The sequence below is a fragment of the Mus musculus genome, chromosome 10 (genome assembly GCF_000001635.26).
Source record: "Mus musculus strain C57BL/6J chromosome 10, GRCm38.p6 C57BL/6J".
In the NCBI taxonomy this organism is placed as follows: Eukaryota; Metazoa; Chordata; class Mammalia; order Rodentia; family Muridae; genus Mus; species Mus musculus.
This window is the reverse complement of record NC_000076.6, coordinates 122,874,170-122,901,746: the sequence shown is the minus strand read 5'-3', so window position 1 is coordinate 122,901,746 and position 27,577 is coordinate 122,874,170. Positions and strand designations below refer to the sequence as shown.

The window sequence follows — 27,577 nt, the reverse complement described above, 5'->3', positions numbered from 1 at the left end:
TGGCAAGTGAGGCCAGGACACATTCTGAATGGCAAGAGGATAAATCCATTGCCTGGCAGCCCGTGAGATCTGCAGAGTGGAGGGGGAGGTGCACAGTGGAAGCTACCATCTGGGTTGCACACCTGTTTCCGATCCCTCCTTGCCTGCTTCATCTGTGGCCACAAAAGGTAACTTACCCCTGTCCTCCAGAGGATAGACAGACATCCATCCGTCAACCCCGCTGGGGAGTTAAAGGCCTCATCTCAGCCTGGTCCTGCCCACTTGCATGGCCCTGATGGATGGCACCCTGCATCACTCTCATTCACACTATAACATTCATGCTTCTAGCTTGCCCAGGTTCCCCTCTTCCTCACCTGGGGGTGGGGGTGGGGTGGGGGTGGGGAATGGGAGGATGCAGAATTTGAGAGCACCAACACACCGAGGTTGTTTGCATTTCATGTTATAACCAAGAATATATGGTCACAGGGCCCTTTATTCCAGATTTTAAGATTTGGAAAATTGTTTAAATGAAATTTTAAAATTCCAATATCAGGTCACTCCCTGGCTTTATCATAACACAACTGAGCAGGGATATAGTCAAGCAATCACTTGTTCTAAGACAGCAAAGCTAAAGAGCTTATGAAATACTTGTAGGTCACTCTTAACACTGGATCAACGCCTTTATGAATATTTATGAGACGAGGGAAGACTGCAAGGCTTACAAGGGGCTATTACTACATTCTTGGCTTTCCCTACCTGAGAGCCATTACCGGCAGATAAGTTTAAGCAACAGTTTCAAGCCAGGCATGGTGGCAAACACCTTTAATCCCAGCAATCTGGCAGATAGATCTCTGTAAATTCAAGGCCAGCTTGGTCTACATATTGAGTTTCAGGACAGCCAGAGCTACATAGAGAAACCCTGGCTCAAAAAAAAAAAAAAAAAATTCAAAGCAAATAAACAACCATCCCTGTCTGTGGGTTCTGAAGACATCTGGATGGGCTGTCTTGGTTTCCTGTTCCCTAGTTCTTTCAATGATGTGTCACAGGACCTTGGGGACTGTCTGTCCCACTCATGCCACCATTTATGCAATGTGCTTGTTAATCAAACATCACAGACTGTGACAAGGGCCCTCTGTGGGCTTTCTGGTCTGTCAGTGTCCTGAAAGTTTGGCACTTATCTTAAGCAAAAGCACTTGAGATGCGGTCTAATTAAAAATGAAATTATCCCTTTGATTTGGACCTTGTTCTTAAAAGATCAATGAAACTGATAATTGCACTGTGTGCATGCCTGAGTGTGAGGGCTTTATGGTCATAGATTCAGACTGCGAATAAAACAAACACCACCTCCCCCACCTCCCAGCCCACAAGCAAACAACACAGGCCCCATTCCACAGGGAAAAGACCTGAAAAGGTTTTTCTTGCCGAAGTCTCCTCTGCTTTATTAGGGCAACAGCTGGTTTTCAGTAGAATTGGTTAGCAACAGCAGTGACATGATCTAGCAGACAGCCAGGCCTCAGCCTCGGCAGCAAGAAGGGACCAGGAGGGACTCCAGGAGAAGTTCTTGGCTGTGCCTCTCTCAGGGAAGCGAAGAACAGTGGAGACTCAAGACCCACAAGCGTTGCACGGCTAGCTGTAGAGCAAGCCAAGGTCTGTCTCTGTCACTCCATGGAGTCCTATTTATACGCTCCAAACATCACGTGTCCTCCATGTGCCTCAGCAAGTGCATCCAATCAGCCTGAGTCCTCAGAAGAGGTAAGAAACTGCAGCACACTACCAGAAGGTTTTTGGTGTGTATCTCTCTATGGAATCCCACAAAATGCAGCTCGACTATGCAATGTGAGGCGGACCAAGACAAATGTGTGTTGTTAGCAGAGAATCCTTCATCACGTGTGCTTTCCTATGCTTGCTTTAGCAGAACGTCCTCTCTCCTGTGACTGCTTCAGCAAACTGATCCTTCACCAGTCTGCCTTAGCCTTTCACACCTGAGTCCATTTTAACAAAAACATTCCTTCGAGTGTTTGCCCCAGCAGAATACTGACTTTCCAAAGAACCCTCAAGTTTCCACTTCACACACACACACACACACACACACACACGTCTTCAGAGTGCTAGGATTAAAAGCCTGGCTCAATTTCTTTTTCTTTCAAAAATTTGTGTGTGTGTGTGTGTGTGTGTGTGTGTGTATGTATGAATGAAATGTATGTATGTATGTATGTATGAATGAAATGTATGTATGTATGTATGTACGTATGTATGTATGTACGTATGTATGTATGAATGAATGTATGTATGAATGAATGTATGTATTTGAGTACTCCGCAGGAGTGACTGCACTCCAGAGGAGGTCACTGCGTTCCATAATAGAAGGTTATCAGACTCCATGTGGTTGCTGGGAATTGAACTCAGGACCTCTGGATGAACAGCCACTGCTCTTAACCACTGAGCCATCTCTCCAGGGCACAAGGGTGGACAACATCATATTTATGTACACGGAATCACAAGTGAACAGACAGTGGTTGAGAAAGCACTGATCTAGGCAAATTGTCCTCTCGGCCTGGAACTCCCTGAGGCAGCTCTCAGGATGTACAGAAAGCAACATAAGTGAACCCCCTTTGTTTCTCTCTCTTGTCCAAAAGGCTAAGAAACGATCAGAATCCTCACAAGGCCAGATGTATTCAAGCGCCCCATTTCAGTGATCTGTCGGCCAGACATCCCTCCCCAGAAGGAGAGATTATGAACAAAGACAAACTTCTTAGTGAACCCAAATCTCTCCATTTTTCTGTCCCACCTGCTGCTGCTCGCCCAGTTCCTCTGACTCTGAAGGCGAGGGCAGTACTCTTTTGCTGTCCACTTCAGCCCACCCCTGCCCCAGTTCAGCCGCCCATCTGTCTTCACACCTCAATCTCTTAAGGCCTCTTCCCACCGTGACACCATCAGCTTAGGCTCAGCTTGCTTTTCCACCCCCATTCTGATGGATTCTCTCCAAAGTCCAGGATTTCGATGGGGGCTGAGAATCCCAGTTTTACTTCTGGCCTTTCTCTATGACCACCATCTTTCTGTCCCCCGTGACCACCCAGAACACCATTCGTCTCTGAGACTCAGTTCCGAACGGTCTCCCTCTCTCCTAGTCCCCCCTCTCACTACGGTTCTTCCCAATGCTGTTCTTGTGACAAATATTTTGATACTTTCCTTGCCAGCCGTCTAGGTTCCTCGCCCTACTAGATCTGAGTAGAAGAAGAATTGAATATTCTATCAACATGAGACTAAATGCTTTCACCCTTGCCTTCAAAACATATTACAAATCAGTCTGTCGTCTTCCCTCCATCAGAGTCCAAGGACCACCATCTCTTAACTACATGATGGTAGCTGGCTCACTACACCTCTGGGAAACAGTCAAGGGCAGGCATAGGCAGTGGGACCAGGATGGTGGCTTAGGGCAGCAAGGGTGTTGAAATTGTTCAGCCCTGTCGCTTGCTTTCCTCTGCTTTTAGAACAACCAGTGTAATTATTGGGTAAGATCTTGCCACCGCCCTCTGGTGCCCTCCAATGACTTCTTCCCATCACACTATAAAGTAGTCAAATAGCTATTTGAAACTTGCTTCCCTCATCTCTGTCAATCCTTAGAATTTTTCCTCACAGAATGGCATCTACCACTTAACAGACTATTTTTCCCTACTCTCTGTTGCAGTACAGATCTGGAATATTCTCTCCGGGTTCATGGTGTGTTTGTTTTTGTTTATTTGTTTGTTTTCTCGTGACACTACTTTTAGGGCTGTAGAAGGTTTAGCATGTGGGATCTCAGCTAGGGGAGGGAAGTCACAAGGGCGAAGCCTTTCCAAGCCTCTAGTTCTGGCTCCTCTCTGCTTCCCCATCTACCACCATGTGTACAGCCGCCACCAGTCACTCCTGAGATGAACTGAACTACTACCCTGTCCTGCCTTCCCTGCCTTCACGAAGAAGTCAAATCTTTCCTTCTCTCCTGCTGTTTCGAGGTACTCAGTCACACTCATGCAAACGTCATAAATGCACTATGTCTTTTTTTTCCTACGGCTCCCCCACACTTCGTGAGCTCTGCAAGAGTGGACGTCTTCTGTTGTGTAACGGTAACGTTCCTGGTACCTCAAAACATAAAGGTAGCCTAATAAATTCTTGATCAAACAAGCAACTCAGTGCGTTCTACCTTCTCCGCCTGAGGCTTTGCCTATCTTCCTGGTCTAGTCTCCTTTTTGGAACATATGTCAAGAACTTCCTTGTATTTCCTCTGAGTTCTCAGTCTCCTGTGGTTTGACAGGTTCTTGGCTAATCCTTGTAGGCTCAGACCCTTTCTGGGCACTAGACCTCAAGAGATCTCCATGTAGCCCCAGAAATCCTTCTAACTATTGGGAGATAGATCATCTATCGTTGAGACTCCTTCACCAAGAACACATCTAACTCCTGGGTCCCTTTTGTAATCATCATCAGAAAAAGCTCCTAAGTTTTATCCCAGCTGGGTGGTCTGCAACAGCTCCAGGTATCACGCCTCAGTTTAACACCCTACCCCCACCCTATGCCCTGGCTTACCGTCATCTTACATAAAACCTATCTGTGAAACCTTTCCATAGCTGGCACTGGCACTGTGGGATGGTTTCTCCCTTTCTGCTATGCTTTTATGGTTGTTATTGCTGAATGTCTGAGCAGATGAATGAAGGCTCCACCTTCACCTTCAGCAAGTGAGTCCCCCTCTGACGTGCTATACCGGCATCGTATCTCTTGATGTTTCCCCCACCTTGCCTTCAGATGATTTTTTTTTCCCAGCTAAAAATCAGGGCTAAGTTCTCTGACAGCAGGGCTTTTGTTTATCTCTTCATATTAAAATTCGAGTTTCTTTTTTTTTTAAATCACCTATACATATTAACAGACAACTACAACATAATTAAAACACCATTTGTGGTTCTCTGAATGCCTGCTTTGTCCAGGAGATCCCTAAGTATCCTTCAGGATGGTTGTTTTTGAAAATCCCAGTGCTGGTTGCCAAGACACCATATCAAGCTCAGTTTACATGAATACATACATAATCCTCTCTGCTAACTTGGGTGAAAGGAGGTGTGCTTCCTCCTTGAGGGAGGCTCTTAAGACAGGCACTGTGATGTCTATCTGCAGCCGTCTACTCTCAGGGCTGAGGTAAGGGAATGGCTACAGCAAAGACTTTAAGAGAGGTAAGACTCCAAGAAGACAGACAAGCGGGGAGGGGAAAAAGAGGAGAGGGAAAGAGGCAGAGGGGAGAAGGAAAAGGTCTAAAAGGAGATTGAAGTTCTTCCTGATCTCTGGGGGAGTCCACCATGCAGAGGCAGAGGATCCCTTCTCACACACTCTGACGTGGGAAGGAATAGGGGGTGCACGTCATTGTGGATGCCTAGATATGCTTGTGTGTGGAGGGCAGAGGGCATCCTAAGGGGTCACTCCTCAGGGGCTAATCACTATGGTTTTGACATTTGGGTCTTACTTGCAGCTTACCAGTTAGTTTAGCTGACTAGCCAGCAAGCCCCAGGATACTTGTCTCTTGCCTCCTTAGCTCTGGGATTAAAAGGGGGGTTCTAGGAATTGAACTTGGGGGTGGTGGTGGTGGTCTCATGCTTACATAGCACAAACTCTACCAACTGAATTGCCTCCCCAGCTACCTCCTCTGACTTCTTCTTCTCCTCCTCCTCCTCTTTTTGGTTTTTCAAGACAGGGTTTCTCTGTGTAGCCCTCCTGGCTGTCCTGGAACTCATTCTGTAGACCAGGCTGGCCTTGAACTCAGAAATCTGCCTACCTCTGCCTCCCGAGTGCTGGGATTAAAGGCGTGTGCCACCACTGCCCAGCCGACTTCTTAACTCATAGACCAGAAACCCAGAGTTCGCACTGGATATCACCCACACAGCCTACTTCCCACAGTCTCCCTCTCTCCTAAATTATGACCTTTCTCTATAAAGAGGGGCAGAAAAATTGTTCCTGTTCCCAAGTTGATTTCCTCACAAAGGACTTCAAAGTCATTTAGAAAGGGACAGGCCCCCTTCTGGAGGATCTGAAGGACGGTCTCCCTCTGGGGATGGCATCATCTGGACAGTCGCCTTGTCATCTCCAGTGACACACACCAGTGAGTCACATTCTCCCACTCACCTCTTGACACCACCTTGGACATCTCTCTTCCCCTGAGGATCTTCCTTCCTGGATGCGCTTCCCTCCTGGCAGAGCCCACTGTGGTGAGCTACAGCACACCAGGCTGGGGGAGGCAGTGGTTCGGAAGGCACATTGCAATCCTCACGTGGACTAGCTGCGTGAACTTGGGAAAAGTCCCTGAAATGCCTGAGCTTGGTTCTTTCAACCAACTTGGTAGGATTAGTTGCAAGGGCTAAATGCTAGTATGCCCTTTATGAAGGATAACTTGCTAATGAGGCACGTGGTGGGGCTGTTAAGGTCACAGGAACCCCATTCTCTTCTCAATATGGAAGTGGAGTTAAACAACCGGCCACCAGGGGCAGCACATGCCCATAGGGACACCATCTTGCTAAGCAATCGAACCACCCCAACTTAAGCCCTTTCTGCTGTCAATCAAAGATGTACAAGCCTGTATGCGTCTTTATCGAAACAGGTCCAGGGCTCAGTAGGATACCGAAGGTCTAAGGGAGAATTGCTGGATTGGTTTCGTGGAAGCCCACTGCCTCTCCAGGAGGGAGGAGAAAGCCACAGGAGGTCTTGTCTCCTCGCAGCAGCACAGAGTCCTAGCCCGCACAGTCACTTTTCACCGTGCTGAGTGGGCTGGGCGGATAATGGTGAGGAGTGCGGCCTGAGCTCAGGTTCTCACTGTTACCTCCCTAGAACAGAGACTTAACAGTGGCTCACATCCCACAAGGCCCAGTAGGAAACACCACCCCAGGCTAGAAGCCAAATGCCAGCGGTGGCTCTCAGAGCTTGGCAATGCCCCAATTAAGCAAGACTGGAATCTGTCAAGGATCGCCCCTGAGTGGCCTGCCCCACCCCCGATCTTTTTTAGGCCTTCCTGGAAAAAGCAATGTGGGACTGGCAGCCACCTCGAGCTTCCTTTTTTTTCTGCTAGCCATCTGTATTTCCAATGGCATTGAGCCTGGAGCCTGACCACAGAGTTGCGGAAATGGAGGCTGCCTCCCGCCCCTGGTGTAGTGCTAGTGGGACCCTGTTCATCCCCTCATTGCCGGCTCTCCATGTACACACAGGCGCAAATGCACACTCACACAAGATTCGGTATTTAAGTCTTAGTATTATTTTTCAAATGCTATCTTTGAAGTCCCCCCCCCCCCAACCCAGCTTCAAAGTGTTACAGAAAATTCTCAGATGCACTGTAGCCTTGTAAGTGGGTGGGAACTTGGCCTGCTGGAGAGATGGGGCCAGACAGTCAGGGACACTGAGTCTGAGGCAGGCTTAAGGAGAGCAGGCACTGCTTACTAGAGTTTGGGGGTGGGGTGGGGTGGGGGACGGGGACGGGGACGGGGACGGGGACGGGGGGATAGGTCTCTAGGGAGAGTCTGAGGAAAGCAAGAAGTATCTGGTACTTGCAAGGAAGTTTAGAGTCTTTGGCCAGGTTCAAATTCTTTCTCACAGGTTCAATGCTGCATGACAGGGTTGACTTTCAAATCATGTGTGTTTGAGCATGCGCACACGTGTGTGTGTGTGTGTGTGTGTGTGTGTGTGTGTGTGTGTGTGTGTGTGTATGCACATGTAGGTCTGCAATAGTTTAACTCACTGGCTTCCTAAATTCTTGTGCTTACAGCAACTTTCAATGGATGTTCAGTCACATGACCCCTGGTAGGGTCAATTTGAGGTCCTCTAAACAAATCTGATCTTTCTAACTTTGGTCCTTTGAGTATCTTTATATTAGTCAAAGTCTATAAGTGTGAAGCCACTATGCATTCGATGCATCCAGGTACAAACACCAAGTTTGAGCAGTATGGAAAGGATTCATATTTGGTGAGGGCAGTGCCCACTACGTATACTAGGTTGAAAGCCAGGAGTTAAATAGCTTCACCGTCTCAACCACAGAAAGGGGAGCCTCCTGGTCTCTCAGGGAGAGCTTCCCATGAGGTTTAAGGTCTGGTCTTAGAGAGGAAATCTCCCAGGTGACAGACCTGACTCACGAGCCCTGGGGAAATTCCCACTGTCCTTTCATCTATTAGCAGGTTTGAACTGGACCATACCTGGATTTGGGGGGAGGGGGGCGATAATCATACCTTTTTGCCTAAGGCAGTGGTTCTCAACCTTCCTAATACTGTGACCCTTTAACACAGTTCCTCATGTTGTGGTGACTGCCCCCATCCCCAGACATGAAATTATTTTTGTTGCTACTTCATAACTGTAATTTTGCAGCAGTTATGAATCATGATATAAATATGATATGTGGATGCCTGATATGTGACCCCTGTGAAAGGGTCGTTTGACCCCCTCAAGGGGTAGTGACCCACAGGTTAAGACCTGCTGCCCTAAAGGCTCTCCTTTCTCCCACCTGGCCTATGTATAAGAGAAAGAGGCAACAGAGGATCCGTGGCCTAGTTTGTAAAGTGCTTGTTGCATATGCAGGTTAGTTTTTGTCACCTTGACACAAAGTTACCTGGAAGAGAAAAATCTTCATGGTTGAATCACCTCATCAGATTAGCAAATGGGCATGTCTATAGGGCATTTTCTTCATTAATTATTGATGTGCGAAGGCCCAGCCCACTGTGGGTGGTGCCATCCCTATGCAGATTGTCCCTGGTTGTATAAGAAATCAGGTTAAGCAATCCTTGAGGAGCAAGCCAGTAAGCAGCACCCCTCTATGGCTTCTGCTTCAGTCCCTGCCTCCAGGTTTCATTCCTGCCCTGACTCCCTTCTAGATGGACTCTAGTGTGTAAAATGTAACAAACCATTTCCTCCCCAAGTTACATTTGTTGCGGTTTTATCCTGGCAAGAGAAAAGCAAACTAGGATACTGTACAAGCTTGAGGACCTGATAAGTGGTAGTGGTAGGTAGACATGTGACTTCCTGGAGGTCACTCGACAGTCAGTGTGGCCAAAGGCAAGCTTTTGGTTCAGTGAGAGAACCACTTCTATAAGGTAAGGTGGAACATGGGCGAAGACAAGACCTGACATACACCTCTAACTTCCACAGGTAAGAGTGCACATGTGCTGTGTGCAAACACATAGCCAAGCGTGAGTACAGACAGAAAGACGGACGGATGGATGAACACACAGACATGTACACATAATGTGATGGTTTGTATATGCTTGCCTCAGGAAGTGGCACTATTAGAAGGTGTGGCCTTGTTGGAGTAGGTGTGTCACTGTGGGCTTGGGCTTTAAACCCTCACTCTAGCTGCCTGGAAGTTAGTATTCTGCTAGCAGCCTTCAGAGATGAAGATGTAGAACTCTCAGCTCCTCCTGCACCATGCCTGCCTGGATGCTGCCATGCTCCTGCCTTGATGATAATGGACTGAACCTCTGAACCTGTACACCAGCCCCAATTAAATGTTGTCCTTTGTAAGAGTTGTCTTGGTCATGGTGTCTGTTCACAGCAGTAAAACCCTAACTAAAACACACACACACACACACACACACACAGACACACACAGATACAGACACACACACATGAGGGAACAGAGCTGGTTTATCTATATTCTCTTGAGAACTTGACCGGATTAGAGGAAAGACTTCATACTTTGGGATCAGTGGGAGTCAATCTAACTCTGGTATAAGCAAACACATATTAAGCCGGTCTTTATTATTATATACAACACAGACAGACATCAGCATCTTTGTTCCATCTGATGCTGCCTGGCTTGTTGAAAATGCTTACCTTTGTACGCTAGTCTACTAACTGGTTTCACCATCTATGAATGGTTCCCTGTTCACATTGAGTTCCAAGTAAGGAAATAGAAACTGTTCAGAAGTGGCCGAGGCTTTGAGCAGATACAAAGCAGTAGGTACTCATTCCTCACGTTTGCTGAGAACTTATCTGCCTGGGACTAGGCTCTCTCCAGCCCCGATACTGGAAAGACCATTTCCTGACTCACAGCCCCGGGAGGAGTAGCAGGAAGGCATTACAGAGGAGACAAAAATGCTTAGAATCAAGTGTGTGGCAAGGAGAGCTGGGGCTATTTCAGGACAAACCATTTGGAATGACTCTGAGGGAAATTCCAGATTTGGAAATTATTTCTGATTCACTGCTTTCTTGGTATGCATTAGCACTTGTCTAAAAGGGCTTCATTGTCTAATCAATAACATTAACTCTCCCACAGGCCCGAATCACACACCCTCACTTTTATGAACGCACTGATGGAGAGCGATTTTAGCTTTCACTGGGACCATTCGTTCTGAAACAGACATGAACTTCACTGACACTGGCCTTTTATGTGTGAGATCACGTCAATATGTACAACAACAACAACAACAACAAAAATGGCAGGGAGAAAACAACACAGGAGATTTCTAGTTATAGGGAAGAGTCTTCTTCTATAGGCTTAGGTCTCCATGCCAACCCTCAGAGCCCTCAAAGAGCCTCTCTCTTGTTCTGTCACCAGGCCGCTCCTCTCATGGAGTATAGAGCCCTGTAGCTCCGGGAAAAGCCACACTTAGGATGGCACCACGTGACACATCTTTCAAGATCGTCAGTGCAAGCGTCTTGGATTGATGAGACCGTACAGGCAGAGTCCAGTCACCTCAGAGAGCATGTTGGTCCTTTTCCAAGTCTTCTGCTGGGTCTAACAGAACCACGAATGCTTTGGAGAAGCCGACGAGTCTTGGGTTTGTCTCAAGGATAGGACACAGTGACAGGACAAGATCTTTTAGGGTCTAGACTCGGGTGGATGTTAGCTAGCTTTCTGGGTGGGTGCCCAGGGTGAGCTCAGCTCTCAGGGGTTTTAAATCGGTACTCTTCCCTGCTGACTCTAACGATGCTCCTGGGCCACATTGGGTTGGTGCTTCAAGATCTGTTATCTTGAAAACAGCAACATCAGTCTCTTACTCTGAAACTGGGTGTGTACATATTAGGGCAACAGCCTCAATCTCTGATGAGAGTGGAATGTCAGAAATGGAGCGTGGGGAGGACGTAGGAAAGCTTGTATCCTTGGCAGGCTGGGAAATCCCTAAGCGTGTAGGGTGTATGCTTCTCTGGGATTTCCTTACAATGGGAGCTTGCTGACAGCTATACATTGGTTCTTATTTTCTTCCCAGTACACCACTGGCAGTGTTCCTTGCCTGCGTGTTCCTTCTTTCTTTACAGAGGTACTGTGCTCTTAAGGGAGACGGTGTAAACAATGCAGACTCATCACACCTTTCGAATGGCTTTTATACTCCTGCAGGGAGTGTGACTCTATTCTACTGTGAGTTCCGTGGTCACTCCGAGTACATTCCACTTCTACGTCCCCTACGTGTTAGATATGTGAGACGACTGCCAGCAATGGGGTCCAGCTGACAGGCTCCAATTTAACTGTGTGCAAGCCTGAAATAATTACACACTCTCTGTGAAGTGACGAGCTTGGCCCAATGAATCTCCTGTCTGTCCTCGGGTTCTCTGAAGAGTCCCCACGAAGCAGTAGTCAATAAAGGCTTAATAATGCAGAGTACAGCAGGGGAATGCCAGGTTTCTTGCATCCGCCAGGCTGGGTCTACGTCCTTCAGGTTGATTATTAAAACATTTTGAATATCACCTCTGGCTTCTGAGTTCCCAAAACACACATTCTGTCTTAACCCCCTTGGCCCCTGCTTGTGCTGTTTCTTTGCAAACAATATCCATTCTGGTAGCATGAGCCCCCTTGAGAGCCCTGTTCTCATCTAGGTCTTTAGATTATAACACAGCCTTCTGCACAGACTCACTCCCAAACCCAATCTTCTCTCCCCAGAACAACTGCTTCCTCTACAACTGCTCTGGTCCTGAATTTAGATCCTTGTCAGTGACATTTCTTGTCAGTCTACATTTCTCCACAGGAACCAAGAAGGGAGTGTAGGCCCAAAGAATCCTATAGCATAAAAAGCACTCAGATAACCACCCAGCATCCTGAGTGCTCTGCAGAGGACCCACATTTGATGGCTTGTATATGTTCGCCCCAGGGAGTGGCACTATGAGAAGGTGTGGCCTTGTTGGAGTAGGTGTGTCACTGTGGGTGTGGGCTTCAAGACCCTCATCCTAGTTGCCTGGAAGTCAGGATTCTGCTAGCAGCCTTCAGATGAAGATGTAGAACTCTCAGCTCCTCCTGCACCATGCCTGCCTGAACACTGCCATGCTCCCAGCTTCATGACAATCCACTGAACCTCTGAACCTGTAAGCCAGCCCCAATTAAATGTTGTCTTTATAAGACTTGCCTTGGTCATGGTATCTGATCACAGTAGTAGACACCTTACAGTACAGACAGACAGGCCTAGCTAGTCACTTCACATCCAGTGTCTAATTACTTCAGGGTTGCACACAGTTAAATTGGCTAGATCTCATTGCTGGTGGTAGTTTCACGTAATTAACATGAAAGAGGTATAGTAACAGGAGGAGATTGGTTGATATGAGGTCAGGGCAGCATTGACAGCCTCTCTCTCATACAGTACAATGTCACCTCAGCAGTGCTGGGCCTGTCTCTTCAACTGCCCTGCCCTGGGGTAGAGCTGCTGGTCAAAGCTGGCCAGCACACCCCAACATAGCTTCAGACCCTTGCATCTCTCAACTGTCCACCCTTCTCTTTTTGCTTTCTAGCTTCTTGTTACTTTAGGAAACAAACATTTGGATAATAAGCTCCTGCTTCCCTCTACTAATGCTGTATAGCTTACACAGACACAATCGCACACATGCACACACACACAATACACCCATGTGTGTGCTCTCATACACACACATGCAAACATACATATGCACAGACGTACACACACACATACACATGCACAAACATGCTCAGACATAAATACACTCACACATATGCATGCTCACACACACACATACATGTACACTCACACACATGTATAGACATATACACACATACACACACATGCACAGACATATACACACTCATACATATACATTCACAAACATGTATACACACATGTACACACACACTAACACATACAGACCAACACTCACAACATACACTCTCACATGCCTATCTAGTGATTATGGAATTAGACACTCTGCCAGCAATCAGTAGCCAGGATCTTTGCTGGGCCCCTGGCATACAAAGTTACAATGTAACCATTGGTTGGTTCTCTAATTAGCTTCCTATCCCAAATGGAGGAACCACAACAGAGTGCAATGGTAAGATTTGTAAAAGCCACACAGGTGAGAACTGACCCAGCAAGGCAGTCTGGCTTTACCACATCCGTATTGTCTCATTTCACACCTAAAAATCTATTGACATTCAGGGTAAAAGTTCTCCGAGACAATGGCCAGATCTTCACCCCACCTCCACAGAGTCAAGATTTTAACACGGCGCTCCGCTCCACAGCCAGACTGCTGCCAAGCCATCCCATAATCGTTAAAACTATGAAAACACATAGGTCTATAGTATAGGTCTTCAAAATATAAAAAGAAGATCCCCAGGAGTTCTCTGGTCCCTGACCTGTCTACCTCAACAGAAATTGCTGAAGACCTGCCTGCGACGTTTCCCAATTCTCCTAGATGACTTGAGGCTGTGTGAGTATGGTGTGTTGTACACGCCAGCCTGTGTTCATGGAGGAGGGGCAGCACCTCCGCTCTGAGAGAGGGTGTGGGACAGGAGGGGAAAGGCTGTGACTCCTAAGAGGCTCTTTGGAGAAGAAAGGAAGGCTGGCGAGCAGCCTGGCTACTTTAGGCATGGAGACGGTCCAGCATAGCAGGAGAGGATGAGGGTATGTGTAAGTGTGCACATGTGTGCTCTATCAAAAGGGACAAGGCTGGTTGGGCATCCCTTTTCTTTCTCTTCCCAGTGGCCTGACAAAGCCTGTCTGTCTTGGCTGGCTGCCATTTGTAAAGACCCCATGGCTTCCCTTGGCCTCCTGCACGGGGTAGGAGTGGGAGCCATTCATCAGTGTCAGAAGATGTGCTGCACACAGCAGGGGTGGCTCTCTTCCCTGCTGCTCCTGCAGCAAGGGCTGCAGATCTTGAAAAGACGCAGAACATGCACATTGCAAATAACCATTCATCATCGAGGCTCTGGGAGCCAGGGAGAGGCCACTCTCTCTCCGCATGGTGCTGACCCAGTCTCCCTTTGGCTCCAGCCCCCCTTTCTTGCCTGGCACTTGGAACAGGAAGCCTTTGAGGGGCTCAATCCAGGCCCCAGACAATCCCCATACCTGAAAATCTATTGACGTTCAGGGTAAAAGTTCTCTAAGACAATGGCCAGATCTTCATCCCACCTCCCCAGAGTCAAGATTTTAGCAGGGCGCTCCGCTCCACAGCCAGACTGCTGCCAAGCCATCCCATAATCGTTAAACTATGAAAACACATGTTCCTGGGAGGAAATGAATACCAGCTTTCACTAGGGAAAGGCCTGCTTTCTTCTGAAGTAATTATAAAATTAAAATGTGATATTTCTCTGGTGAGTCTCAAAAGGCTTCCCAGTGCGGTCCACGGCACAACAGAAATGTCAGCATTTGCAGCAGGATGGGACCGAGAAACCCTCCTGCGCCCCCAAAACGCCAGTCAGAGACGTCCGCGAGTAGATTTCCAAAGATTGGGTTAAGGGTGATTAACAGCAAAGAGAAAGAAAAGTAGAAGAGTTTGAATTTTTCAATTACTCGGTAAGACTCAAGAGTCAAGCCGCTAGAAAATGCAGGCTTTCTAAGTAAGACTAATAATGCTGAGCTAATTAGACCCACAGGCATGGCCAACATATACATTCAAGCCCCAGAGAAGGGCACTGTCCCTTTAAAAGCTGCCCGGGGATCAGTGGGCAAGCTAATGAGGAGTGTCAGTAATGCGACTTTATGAGGTGGTGTGAGGGAGGGCCGAGCCTGGTGTTCTTGTAATAGGGCTTCTGGCTTGATTCAATAAATCAATTTGTATTAAATGTGGGTGCCACTCTGGAGTTGGCTGCAAGCCCTTCTCATCTCTGCTACGATCTACCTGAATGTACTCACAGGAGGCCACAGAGGAGAGCAGCGAGGGAGAAGGCAGGATCTGCGTGTGCAACTCGGCCCAGCAGCTCCCACAGCCACCCACTCTGGGCTGCCTCCAGTGGGCCTCTCTTTCCAGAAAAATGTTTGGAGTATTGGTAAAACCCCCAAGGCTATGGGGCTGGGTCTTTTCATTACTGAGCTGGGCTCCCGGCTGTAGACTGAGAATAAAGGTCACCCTGAAACAGAACTGAAAGTCAAGGCCTGCACTGACCCCACTGTTTGATCAGGTTCCCGGGAGGGAGGGATCGGAGCTACTTTCCAAGATGTAAAAGAAAGGAAGGCAGCAACATCTGTTAGCAGCCGAGGAGCCGAGGAGCCGAGGAGCCGAGGAGCCGAGGAGCCGAGGAGCCGAGGAGCCGAGGAGCCGAGGAGCCGAGGAGCCGAGGAGCCGAGGAGCCGAGGAGCCGAGGAGCCGAGGAGGCGGTGGTGGGAAGCTGGGAGGGCACTTCTGCACTGAATGGGGGACTGAGGGAGGGAGGGAGGAAGCTACTGATTTGGATAGATGAGGTGGGCTTCCCCTTCATGGTCAGCAGCATGCACCCCCCTTTTTTAATGCTTCCCAGCAAAGGGAAGATGAGATGAGTTAGTCACTCCTAAATGCCATGACAGAAGACCCTAGACATTTGGAAGGTGGAGCTAAGCCCATGCCCCAGCTACCTCAGTAAGGCCATGAGGTATAAAGACTTCTTCCCTTTGGCTTTCCCTGCTATCTATCTATCTATCTATCTATCTATCTATCATCTATTATCTATATATCTAATCCAATATCTATCAATTAATCTAATCTATTTATATATTATATATAAATTTATATATATATATATATATATATATATATATATATATAGAGAGAGAGAGAGAGAGAGAGAGAGAGAGAGAGGGAGAGTTCAGTGGTTAAGAGCACCGACTACTCTACTGAAGGTCCTGAGTTCAATTCCTAGGCTCTCACATATTCCAGCATGGCCTTAAATCCACTGAATTTCTAATCCTCCTGCATCCATCTCCCATGTGCTGGGATTATGGATATGTACCACCACACCCCATTTATATCGTGCAAGAGATTAAACCCAGGATTTCATGCATTGTAGGCAAGTGCTGTGCATCCCTAGATCACTGCTCACCTCGGGCTGCTGCGATGGGCAGCTCCCTGCACCTTCCGCTACAGCCTGACTAGACTCATGCTCTCCCAACATGCAGACCTCAGTTCTGGCCAATAGGACTTCCCACGTGATATGAATGCTCTAATCTGTAGCATCTAATTCAGTAGCCACTAGCCAGGTGTGGCTACTGGGCAAATGACATGTGGTCAGTGAGACTTGGTGAATTAATTTTTAATTTTATTTAATTTTTAACTAATTGAAATCTAAGTGGACACATGTGGCTACTGGATATTGTGTTCTAGAGCGCGCACGCTTGCACACACACACACACACACACACACACACATACATACACACACACACACACAAAAGGAGAGATTTCCCTTGCTTTCATCAAGGCAGGGGGTGCTGAATGGAGAGAACGAGGGCTGATTCCGTTGGTTTCCCGGTGGAAAAACATCCCAATTTGCTCATAGCTTTAAGGAAACAGAGGAGGGGAAAATGATACCGACACATCATTAACTTAGGATCATTAGATGTTTAAGGGCTGCAAGAGCTGAAAATAAAAGGTTAGGATCTCTGGATTCCGCTTCTTCCAGAAGCTCAAAAAATCAGAACAAAGCTTACCCAAGCCCCTTCTAGACACCGAGGTTGGCAGCAATCGGCAAGGGAAACATTTGACAAATAAGAGACTTTGGCAGAGCAAAATATCAAAACGCCCATTACCCAAAGCAATAACCCATGTGATCTCATGGTTTGCCAGCACAGCATCCTCCCGCTGCCCCCTCAACGGGACCATCATGAACGTGATAGGTAGAGAGGCTTGGACTGAACGAAGAAGTCTGGTGTGCACTGCTTATACTCAGAACCATCTGGAAGAAATCTCACATTTGCATGATGGACTTTTCTTCATTGACCCTTGTGCTCCCTACAAATCCCATCAGCTCAGAACAGCTGCTGGAGAATCTGGCCTGAAGCCAGGGGTGAAGTCACAGCCCCCTCCCACACCAATGCCATCCTTGGCTCGGCGCCCCATGTGGCTGCATGAAGGGCAAGGAGAACACCAAACCCTACACGAGAAAGCAAAATCCCCAGCCGTCCCTGGAGCAGAGACCCAGTGCCACAAAGCCAGCTGTGAGAAACTGTTGTTTCAAGTCAGTAACAAAGATGCTTGCCAGCAAATTACAGTCTAAGACAGCTCAGAGAGCAGCGGGCTGGGCCGCGGGGCTCCAGAGCTGACACAATGCCAGCTACAGGGCGCATCCCTGCATCCCGCAAGAGCAGCTCCACACAAAGGGCTGGGGAGGAGGGGCACCAGCTTGGGGATTCTGGCACTGGGGCCAATGACACAAGGCACAGAAGGTGAGAGCTGAGTGGGTGATGGGGCCGGAGCAAGGAAAGGCCACACCAGGGACCAACTCGGAAGCACTGAGCTTAGACAAAGGCTTTGTAAATCAAGCTGCTGAGCAAACCATCAGAGATGGGGAAGGCAGGAGGAGGGGTGGTGTGTGTGTGTGTGTGTGTGTGTGTGTGTGTGTGTGTGTGTAGAGCCAGGGAAGCAACCAATTTCATTATGATGGGCCTGGTGACAATAACCTTTTGTCCTCTAAACAATCTGGGCCTGCCAAGCCGTTCCACAGTCTCCCGAGAAAGCACGAGGGTGGGAGAGAAAGGGTCCCTGTCAGGAGAAAACAGACTCATCTTTAATTATGAGACAAGGCTTCCCAGCACTGACACCCTCTCCCACACTTCCTCCCCGCTGCAGACATACCACAGGATGCCAGCACACTGCTCCCCTAATGAGAGGCGTCAATTTCTCTATGCCCAGGTTCTTTGGAGATAGTGCGGAACCATCACCATCACCCCGCATCTCCCCATCCCCATCCCACCCCGAAGCATGCACAGACTGTGGGTGAAAAGCAGGAAGCATCCTGGTTTAATTTGGCTAAGGGTCCACAGGGTCACATGAGGAATGAGGAAAGTCACTACCTTGCATTTGCTGAGATACAATGTTTCAACCTCCAGTCCATAAAGGACTGTTGAGAAGACACCTGTGTGTGTGTGTGTGTGTGTGTGTGTGTGTGTGTCCGCTGCTTACATTTCTATCAGAGTTCAAAACTGAATAAAGATGTCTGTGGGTTGTGACCCCTTTGAGGGGTGGTCCAATGACCCTTTCACAGGGGTCGCATATCAGATATCTCCATTATAATTCATAAAAGTAGCAATTAAAACAGTTATGAAGTAGCAACTAAAGTAATTTTATGGCTGGGGGTCGCCACAACATGAGGAACTGTATTAAAGGGTCGCAGCCTTAGGAAGGTTGAGAGCCGCTGCCCTAGGAGACAGCTGACTGGCATATGACATAGGAGGAGTCCGGAAATGGGAGAGGGAGAGGGAGAGGGAGAGGGAGAGGGAGAGGGAGAGGGAGAGGGAGAGGGAGAGGGAGAGGGAGAGGGAGAGGGAGAATCTCCAGTTCGTGTAAGACTTGTGTGTTGATGGAAGCTACGCAAACTGGAAATCCTGGGTCTTGATTTGCTCAACGGAGAGACTGAAACAAGGGGACTCAATATTCCAGTCATCAGCAGTACAGAGACAGTCCTGCACACTTAAAGTGATGTGACTCGGGCCACATCCCACCCCTGTCTCATACTCGATGTACTGAGTATGTTATACTTTGACAGCAAAAATCTGAGGAATTAGCTAAAGCTCTCATCACAGGACTTGGTCCTTAGCTCTTCCAGTAACTGTCAGCCAGCGGTTACTCTCATGACTAATAGAGGAAGTGAAAACCTTCCACAACTAGGAATGTCCTGCAAGGCTTAAACGGCATGGGAGTGTGTGGACCTTTTGTTAACCACTTCAGGGGAAAGAGTTCATGGCCCAAGGTTACTTCTGAAGCCAAGAAACACAAGGCAAGGTGAGGTAAGGAACAATTTGCATCCTGGAGAAGGATACACTTCCATAGCTCGGTCATCCACCTGCGGCTACCGCCACCCGCTTGGCTGTCATTTAAGGTTTTACTGGGAAAAGAAACAGGCTGCAGATCCTCCCACCCTTCACCCTTCTCATAAATTAGTACCTTTTTTTTTTTACAGGGTTTCTCTGTGTAGCCCTGGCTGTCCTGGAACTCACTCTGTAGACCAGGCTGGCCTCGAACTCAGAGATCCAACTGCCTCTGCCTCCCAAGTGCTGGGATTAAAGGCGTGCGCCACCACTGCCCGGCTTCATAAATTAGTACTGCAATCTTTCTACTCTGTAGACAACTGGGAAAGGAAGCAGCAGGCACCATGTTTCAGAATAACTCCTTGGGGCCTAGGCAATGTAGCTCAGTTGGTAGAGCGTTTACGCAGCACACAGAAAGCCCTGGCTTCTGTCTTCGGGCCTGCACAATCGGGTGTGATGGCTTGCTGGGAGGGGACAGGAACAATCAGAAGTTAGCCCTGATGTATGACTGTACTAAATCCACCCCTGAAGCGGTGTCTCGTGGTGAAGCACTTCCAAAGGATTCACAAGGCCCTGGCTTCTATCTCTAGCTAACTAGCAAGCTCCAGGCCAGTTTAGGCTATGTGAGACCCTTTTCAACCTCGTTCCCCCCACTACCACCAAATAAACAAACAAATAAATGTGCTACACAAAACAAAAACAAAACAACTGTGCATGATCTGAAGCCTTCTGTTAGAACACATTCAAGAGCAACTTATTCTAGTTGGGTCAGAAATGTGATTTACATAGGCTGCCCTGTAAACGGGTTTGGAACTTCCCGAGTTCCTCCCGTTTTCAAATCAAAAGAAAGCACAGGTAGGAAACACACAAAGACCTACATAAATCCAGTTCATAGCCACGCCTGCAAGTCAATGGCCACCCTGGGAATTACCCTGGAAGCAAATCAAATCCTGTCTGACTGAAGAAGCCATTCCCAGTCTTGGCTACTCAATTATTTAGTGCCTTCGGTGAAGTTCCATGCAATTAAAAGCAGCTCATCGGCTCTGTGCGGAGCACCAGGCTCACACATACATGGGAGTGGGGATGGGAGAGAAGGTTTCTCTGAAACCTGTCTAGCAAAGGGTCTGCCCACCCACGGCTATGTGACGTGCATAGTAAGTCCTTGAACTTACGTTTAAAAAAATTACAAAATGTAGGGCACTTTAGCCTTGTTAAAGGGAGTGATATATGAGCCACTCCAAAAATCGAGAGACCGAAAAAGGAACATAAAACCCCTAACCTCATCACCCAGTTTGAGTGAACAGTTACAGCCTTTCAAAGTGTCTTGTCTATTAAATTGATGACTCCTATCCTCCAAAGTGCTTTCCAAAGCCAGTAAGAAATGGGACACCACCTCTCCACCCTGAGCGGAGGAATACACCAGGTATCTGCCACAAAGACACTCTTCCTAGGACAACAGAGGCACGGTATTGATGCCTTGGGTTTCCACCCGATTCTCACCCTGGTTTAGAAAGAATGAGCGAACACCTCACCTCAATTCCAACGTATCTCGAAGACCACCTCAGTCCCATCCTTCTCACTCACTATCAGCCCACTGACCTGCTGCCCCTCAGCCTCCTTCATCCCGGGATACCTGCTGCTCTGTGACAAGCACTGGTCTGGGCGCTGGTTATACACTGTCTGAGAAGACATTTAAAACAGGCCGCTGACTGGTCCGACTCACACTTTGCATGCACACCTAAGTCACTTTGTTTCCCGTCCATTTCCATTATCATTTCCTGTTTGCACCCTCATATCTGTGCTGGGAGACCTCGCTTCTTATCTATGTCTGTAGACTCTGCCTATACCACTCTCCCTCTGGGTACCTGAGTCTGCTTTCTAAAGTCAGTTCATCCCACCCTTCCCTTAATATAACCTCCTGAACACATCCCTTTCATTTAATTGTCCCCAGGAATACACAGAGCAGCTTATAGCATCCACAGGAAATCTAAATTGCTGCCTAGCTTCCCACGTCTCCATCAATACCACCTCAGTCTGTTCCCTTCACACACACACACACACACACACACACACACACACACACACACAAACACACACCACCGAATTTAGATTATGCCCTACCTTATCATTTTTGATGGATTCTTCTTTCCCGCGCTCACAATTGCATACACTCCCATACACTCCTCCCCCTGTATTTCCAAATTCCAAAAATACTTTTATCTAAAGTCCTCCATGTGCTATCAAACCATATTCACCCTTACCTTATACTTGATTTTTAACAAGAAGTGCTCATTTTCAAGATTGGACACAAGTGTATTAGAAGATGTTAGAATGACGACTCTACGGCTTAAAAACTCACAGCTGTAAATATCATGAGCTCTACGGAACAATTTACCCCTGTTTTGGAGCTGGGGCAAATCTTTTAGGCTCTGTGGGCCACACAGAATCTCCTGTGACTTCACACCACACAGTGCCCCAGGCACTCTGGAGGCAGCCACAGTGCTGAGACAAGGGCGTGCGTCGGTTTTAAACTCTAATTCACAGACACAGACGGCAAGCAGCCACTTGCCGACTCTCTAGCATGGCTTACTCATTTCGTCCGAGAGGAGGAAGAGGAGGTTGGATTTGGGATCTGCTTCTCCACTTAGCGAAAGACAAAAATAAAACACCCAAGGGCCATCAGAAGTCTTTCAGACCAATCTCTGTCCTCCTCGGTAGCTGAACTTGTTCCTTTATGACACTATGTGTCCCAGACCCCCAGGTACAATGTCATCATCAGGGCAATCTGGGCTATGACCATCTGTTACAACCGTTTTGACCAACGAAGAGGAGATGATACATTTGTTGCCTTTGTTGGCAATATGGTGAAGAAAGAGCAAGCTGCCTCCATCTTCTGCTGCCCTTCAGGTTGGCAAGAGGCTCCCTCACTAGGATCTCAGGGCGGAAGAGCGCATCACATACCCTCACTTCAACGTTCGAGGTGGTGCTCTCACACCAACCCTGTTTCACCTAACTCCATCATTCCTCCCGTTATTCTGACGGAAAGAATAAGATCTTAGTCCACACTGGTCAGCTGTAGACCATGGTCTTGGTGCTTGTGTAGGTGTGTTTGGGGAACAGAGCACGCCATGCCAAGAGCTCTTATTTCATTCTGAATGTAATCAAATATATCCTTACTCTATGTGGGTTGTATAAGTCTATATTCAACCATTCCCAGATGGAAAATATATTTTAAAAAGCATATGTAGTAAAAATGCCCAGAATTTTTTTCCTTGTCATAATTTCTTAAATGATATACCAACCACTCACATAGCATTTACCTTGAGTTGAGTATTTTAAGTAGTCTTCAAGGACTTGAAATGTAAAGGGAAGCTATGCATAGACTAAATGCAAACAGTGTGCCATTTCTATGAGGGACTTGGATAGTGTCCGATTTTTAGATACCTGTAGAGGATCCTGGAGCTGATAAATCTCTCATGGATACAGAGGGGCACCTGTAAAGAAAATAGCTCATCTCCCGCAGGCTTCACAGTGACCCTTTGAAGGGGATACCCTTTTCATACTTTATCCATGAAATATAAATAGGCTCTTGGGTTAGTTTACCCATCTCATTCATTCAGAAACTCATGAACTGAAATTCAAACTCAAGCCCACAGGGCTCACTACGTCACATTCTCTTGTGCCCTTCTCGCTCCTTGATGTTCTAAAAATATTGTGTATGAGTGTGTGTGTGTGTGTGTGTGTGTGTGTGTCTATACACACACACAAAGCTTCCAAATGACTGGGTCACGTGAGTCAGGAATGGAGTCAGGTTCACCATACCAGGTGTCCCTGAGGAGCGCCTCGGAAAGGCAGAGGCAAAGTCACACGGGTGATCCGAGCACTGGTCCTAGGTGGCTGTGGACTCTTGTCCTTCACTGTGAGCCCAGGTCCCTGGCTGCATTTGTGCTGGCGACTTTACATGACGTGGTGGTGCCTAGGCACAGGGAAGTGACTTCTTACCAGCCTGTCATATTAAAGTCCCGGTACAGCATCTTCTTCCCGAGTTCCTTCCTCTGCACTCTCCTTGGAAACTCCAAATGTGTGAACTCATTTCCCAGCAAGTGGGGCTGCATGAACGCCTAATAGCAGAAAGAAAAAAGAAAAAAAGAAAAAGCCACAGACAGATTTTAGAAGACAAAATAAAACTCGAGTATGTTTAGCAAATTGAGACAAGCCTCACTTCAAAAACAGGAAAACTGTCTTCTATGTTGAAGGAATTAGATACATTTCAGAACTTAAAACAGTAACAGAGGGCAAGTAAATAAAAACTCTGCCCGGGACTTACCAGGGCTGTCGCTGTGGCACTCGATAAGTTAATTGTCATCAAAGGCGTGCATTTGATGCATTAATTGTAATCAAAGGAGCGCACAGCCCATGGCTTAGGGAAGAGAGCAGGCTTCTTTAAAGTTCAGATTGCAGTTCAAATTCAAGATGGTTTTACTTTCCGGAATGTATGCTGGCCAGACTGAGGCCAGCAAGGTCACCCTGACTCCTCCCAACCCACCTCAGCTCTCTTCTAGTTTAACAGAACCTCCCATGGATTTGCCTTTGAAAACCTGCGAGAGAGTCTCCAGAACACACACGAGTCGGATCCCTAACAGCGGGACTAGACACACAGACAGGAGCGTCTGCTGGGCCCATTCTTCCTTCAGTTGGCCCTGTAGTTGGTTTTTTTTTTTTTTTTCCCTCCCTATACTATTCCTCCTCCCTCCCCGCAACAGACGGCTTCTCCTTTTCCCTCCCTGTAAATCTATGTTCACCTTAAAAGAGTCTCCAGCACACAGCCATACCCAGGGTTGTTTTGAAAGAGCAGTCTCATGGTTACGGTTAAAAGGCAAACCTAGCTATCCAAGAGATGGACTGGTCACATTCCAACTTCCCCACTGAAGCCACAGACCCTCATGCCTGTGTTAGAACCTTGGAACACCATGCCCAATTCTTGCATGAGAGCTTGGCTCTCCTTATGGCAGGGAGGAGTGGGCAGGGTCACTCACTGGCCACTGTAGGGAGGCAAGGGATTCTTGTCACAGAACAGATGGCCACCTCCTCGGTTAACTGGGACAAGCTGGGTATCATTTACCTGAAATGCTTAGGGCAGGAAGTATTTGTGGGGGGAGGGGGTCACAACTGGAATATTTCCAGATACATAATGTGAAATCTTAGGGATAGGACCCAAGTTTATATGAAATTCATTTGTGTTTCAGAAATGTATTATACACACAGCCTGAAGGCTTCAGTTATGTGTTCTGACTACAACCCATTGTGTGAGGTCAAGTGTGGAATTTTCCACTTAGTGCATTATGTCAGCACTCAAAACATTTTTAGGTTTGGGAGCATTTCAGATTTTGGGTTTTGGGATCGGGGATGATCAACCTACAACAGGCATTTCCCACAGCCTCTTTCCCGAGGCAGCAGATCTCTGCTGATGCTTATGATCTGGAGGTACTAGAGAGTGCCTCCAGAAGTTCTTGCTATCAGGAAGGAAGGAAGCAAGCTGAACTATCGCCAGGCTGGGCATCTCTCATGCGGGAGTTCCAGGCAGAGCAGTGAGGATGGCAAGACACAGGGAGGAGGACTGATGATGAAGAGATTTTGTCTTCCTGTCCAGTAGGACTCCAAAAGGCTCCAGATCTGGTAGGAACCGTCTTAGTCAGGGTTTCTATTCCTGTACAGACATCAGGACCAAGAAGCAAGTTGGGGAGGAAAGGGTTTATTCAGCTTACACTTCCACACTGCTGTTCATCAATAAAGGAAGTCAGGACTGGAACTCAAGCAGGTCAGGAAGCAGGAGCTGATGCAGAGGCCATGGAGGGGTGCTGCTTACTGACTTGCTCAGCTTGCTTTCTTATAGAACCTAAGACTACTAGTCCAGGGATGGCACCACTCACAATGGGCCCTCCCCCCTTGATCACTAATTGAGAAAAATGTTCCCATGGAGGCATTTCCTCAAGGGAGGCTCCTTTCTCTGTGATAACTCCAGCTTGTGTCAAGTTGACACAAAGGCAGCCCGTACAGGAGCCATGCCCACTCCGAGGGGCTCTGATTGGTAACAGGGATGCTTAAATGCCAGGTTCATGGATATAAAGCTTCCTGGGTAGGAAGAAAATGAACACGCCGTGGAGGAGGGTGCTGCTCAAAGCCAATGAGCTCTGCATCACAAATTTTGTGATCTTAATGAGTTCTTTAATCTCTTGAGCCCTGGTTTCATTGTCTTTAAAGTGACATTATAACTGACATTTTCATAATTAGATATCTTAAATGCGCTCATCACGATTGTATTTGCTCATGGAAAACAAGGAAGGCTGGAGAGATGGCTAAGTAGGTAAGGTAGCACACCATGAAGACCCAAGTTCATGTTCCCAAACCCAGGTCAAGCTAGGCGTGGTAATGTGTGGTTGCTATGCCAGTACTCCTCAGTGAGCTGCGAGGCCAAGAGGCAGGAGCTTGGAAGCTCACCCCGAGAGACCCTGGCTCAAACAGGGTTGCAGGTAAGAACTGGTACCTGACCTTTGATCTCCACACATTCACTTTGGCACGTCCTCACCCATGCACAAGCGCACACATACACAGAAGGACAAAGAAAGAGAAAGGTGACTTTTAATTCCATGTAATGATTGCAAATGTTTAGTGCTTTCTGAGTTCTCTCATTATGACGTCCTTCCAAAAATCTTAGGGCAGGAGGAACCACTACTTAATTTGTCAGCCCTAGAACCAAAGTAGAGAATTTCAACACAGGGACAGGAGTGCATGACACTAAACACAAGGCCCTGTGTGACTGTGCCAGTGATGTGCCTATGCAGTAGCCACGCCCAAAGGGTAGTTAGGATGTTGTCGCTCCTTAGGGTTGATCCACTGGTGCTGGGGGGGGGGGTGGTAGTGTGCACTGGGAGGCAGAGGCAGGCAGATCTCTGTGAGTTTGAGGTTAGCCTGGTCTACAGAGTGAGTTCAGACAGCCAGGACTATACAGAGAAACCCTGTCTTAAAAACAAAACAAAGGGCTGGAGAGATGGCTCAGCAGTTAAAAGCACTGACTGCTCTTCCGAAGGTCCCGAGTTCATATCCCAGCAACTACATGGTGGTTCACAACCATCTGTAATGGGATCTGACGCCTTCTTCTGGGGTTTCTGAAGACAGCCACAGTGTACTTACATATACTAAATAAATAAATCTTAAAAATATCCAAAAAATGAAACAAAGCAAAACAACAAACAAACAGGAACAGAAAACACAGAACTGACCTTGGGGAGCAGCAGGCAGGGGCATCCCTCGTGTACCCTCATCCTTTCCCGACTGCAAAGCTGTGCCAGCATGGAGGTCTGGTCCATTTCCTATCCCCAGGTTGGACTGACTGATTTAGGGGTTACATTTGCTTTATACAAGTAGTTCACCTTCCGTATCTCACTCAACCATTCCACAAACCCCGTGACATGGATGCAACTTAAAAAACAAGGAGATGGGGCAGGAGCCATGGCTCAGCAGCTTAAGTACAAGGATCTGGGTTTGGTTTCCAGCACTTACGAAGGGCCTCGGAATCACCCGTAACTCCAACTCCAGGGAAGTGGACGACCTTTCCTGACCTTCGCATGTACCATACATGTATGCAGTACATAATCACGCTTACAGGCAGAAGACTCATACCCAGAAAGTAAAATAAACGAATCTTTTAAAAAGTTCACTTCCAAATATTTAAAAACCAATCAAAACGAACAAGCAACAAACCAAACTAAAACAAAACCCAAAGGAACAGGCCTTAAAAAGTCAAGGCACCAAATTCAAGTACATGAGCTAGGACTGGGTGGTTCTGGGCCTGAGCTAAACACCCCGTTTGAAACTCCCACCCACCCTGTGTGGGCTGTCGACACCCCCACATGCTTACACAGATGGTAAGAGGCCCCCAAAAGCCTTGCTGGTGTCTGCTCTTAGATCACGAAATCTGAAGTGGCAGTTAGAAATAAATACAACGCAGATCTGCACATGGCATGGTGCAAGGATACATCTGACAGTCTCACAGGAAAAAAAAAAAAAAAAAAACAGACAAACTCCTCAATCCGAAACAAAGTAGTATGAACTCACAGATGCCCTAACACACTTGATTTACCTGTAAAGAAGCAGGTTATTAAGAAACAGGCACATGCCAGGCAGTGACAGCGCACGTCTTTAATCCCAGCACTTAGCGGGCTAAAGCAGGTAGATCTCTGAGTTGGAGGCCAGCCTGGTCTATAGAGTGAGTTCCAGAAGCAAAGAGACCCTGTCTCAAAAATGAAAAACAAATAAGAAAAAAAAAAAAAAGAAGAAGAAGAGGTAGGTATAGGCGAGTGTGGAGGCTTACGTGTGTTGTAACTCTGTATGATATACGTTTATGTAAATGAGTATGTGCTACGGTCTATATGTGTAACAGGCTCAAACTCATATGCCGTT

At 47.4% G+C, this 27,577-nt stretch overlaps 1 protein-coding gene and 1 long non-coding RNA gene across 5 annotated transcripts in view; one reads left to right on the top strand and one right to left on the bottom strand.

The window, feature by feature from the left end:
* Ppm1h (protein phosphatase 1H (PP2C domain containing)) overlaps positions 1 to 27,577 on the bottom strand; it is a 268,368-nt gene that overhangs the window by 44,049 nt on the left and 196,742 nt on the right. For all 4 annotated transcript variants that reach the window (NM_001110218.1, NM_176919.4, XM_030245116.1 and 1 more), the window contains one exon: positions 23,120 to 23,238. In NM_001110218.1, the coding sequence (NP_001103688.1) occupies positions 23,120 to 23,238 (119 nt within the window). The remainder of the gene's footprint in view (positions 1 to 23,119; positions 23,239 to 27,577) is intronic.
* Gm51817 lies at positions 5,010 to 14,768 on the top strand. The gene is made up of 3 exons (XR_003949040.1): positions 5,010 to 5,174; positions 9,115 to 9,218; positions 10,523 to 14,768. It is a non-coding gene; the product is annotated as a predicted gene, 51817 (long non-coding RNA).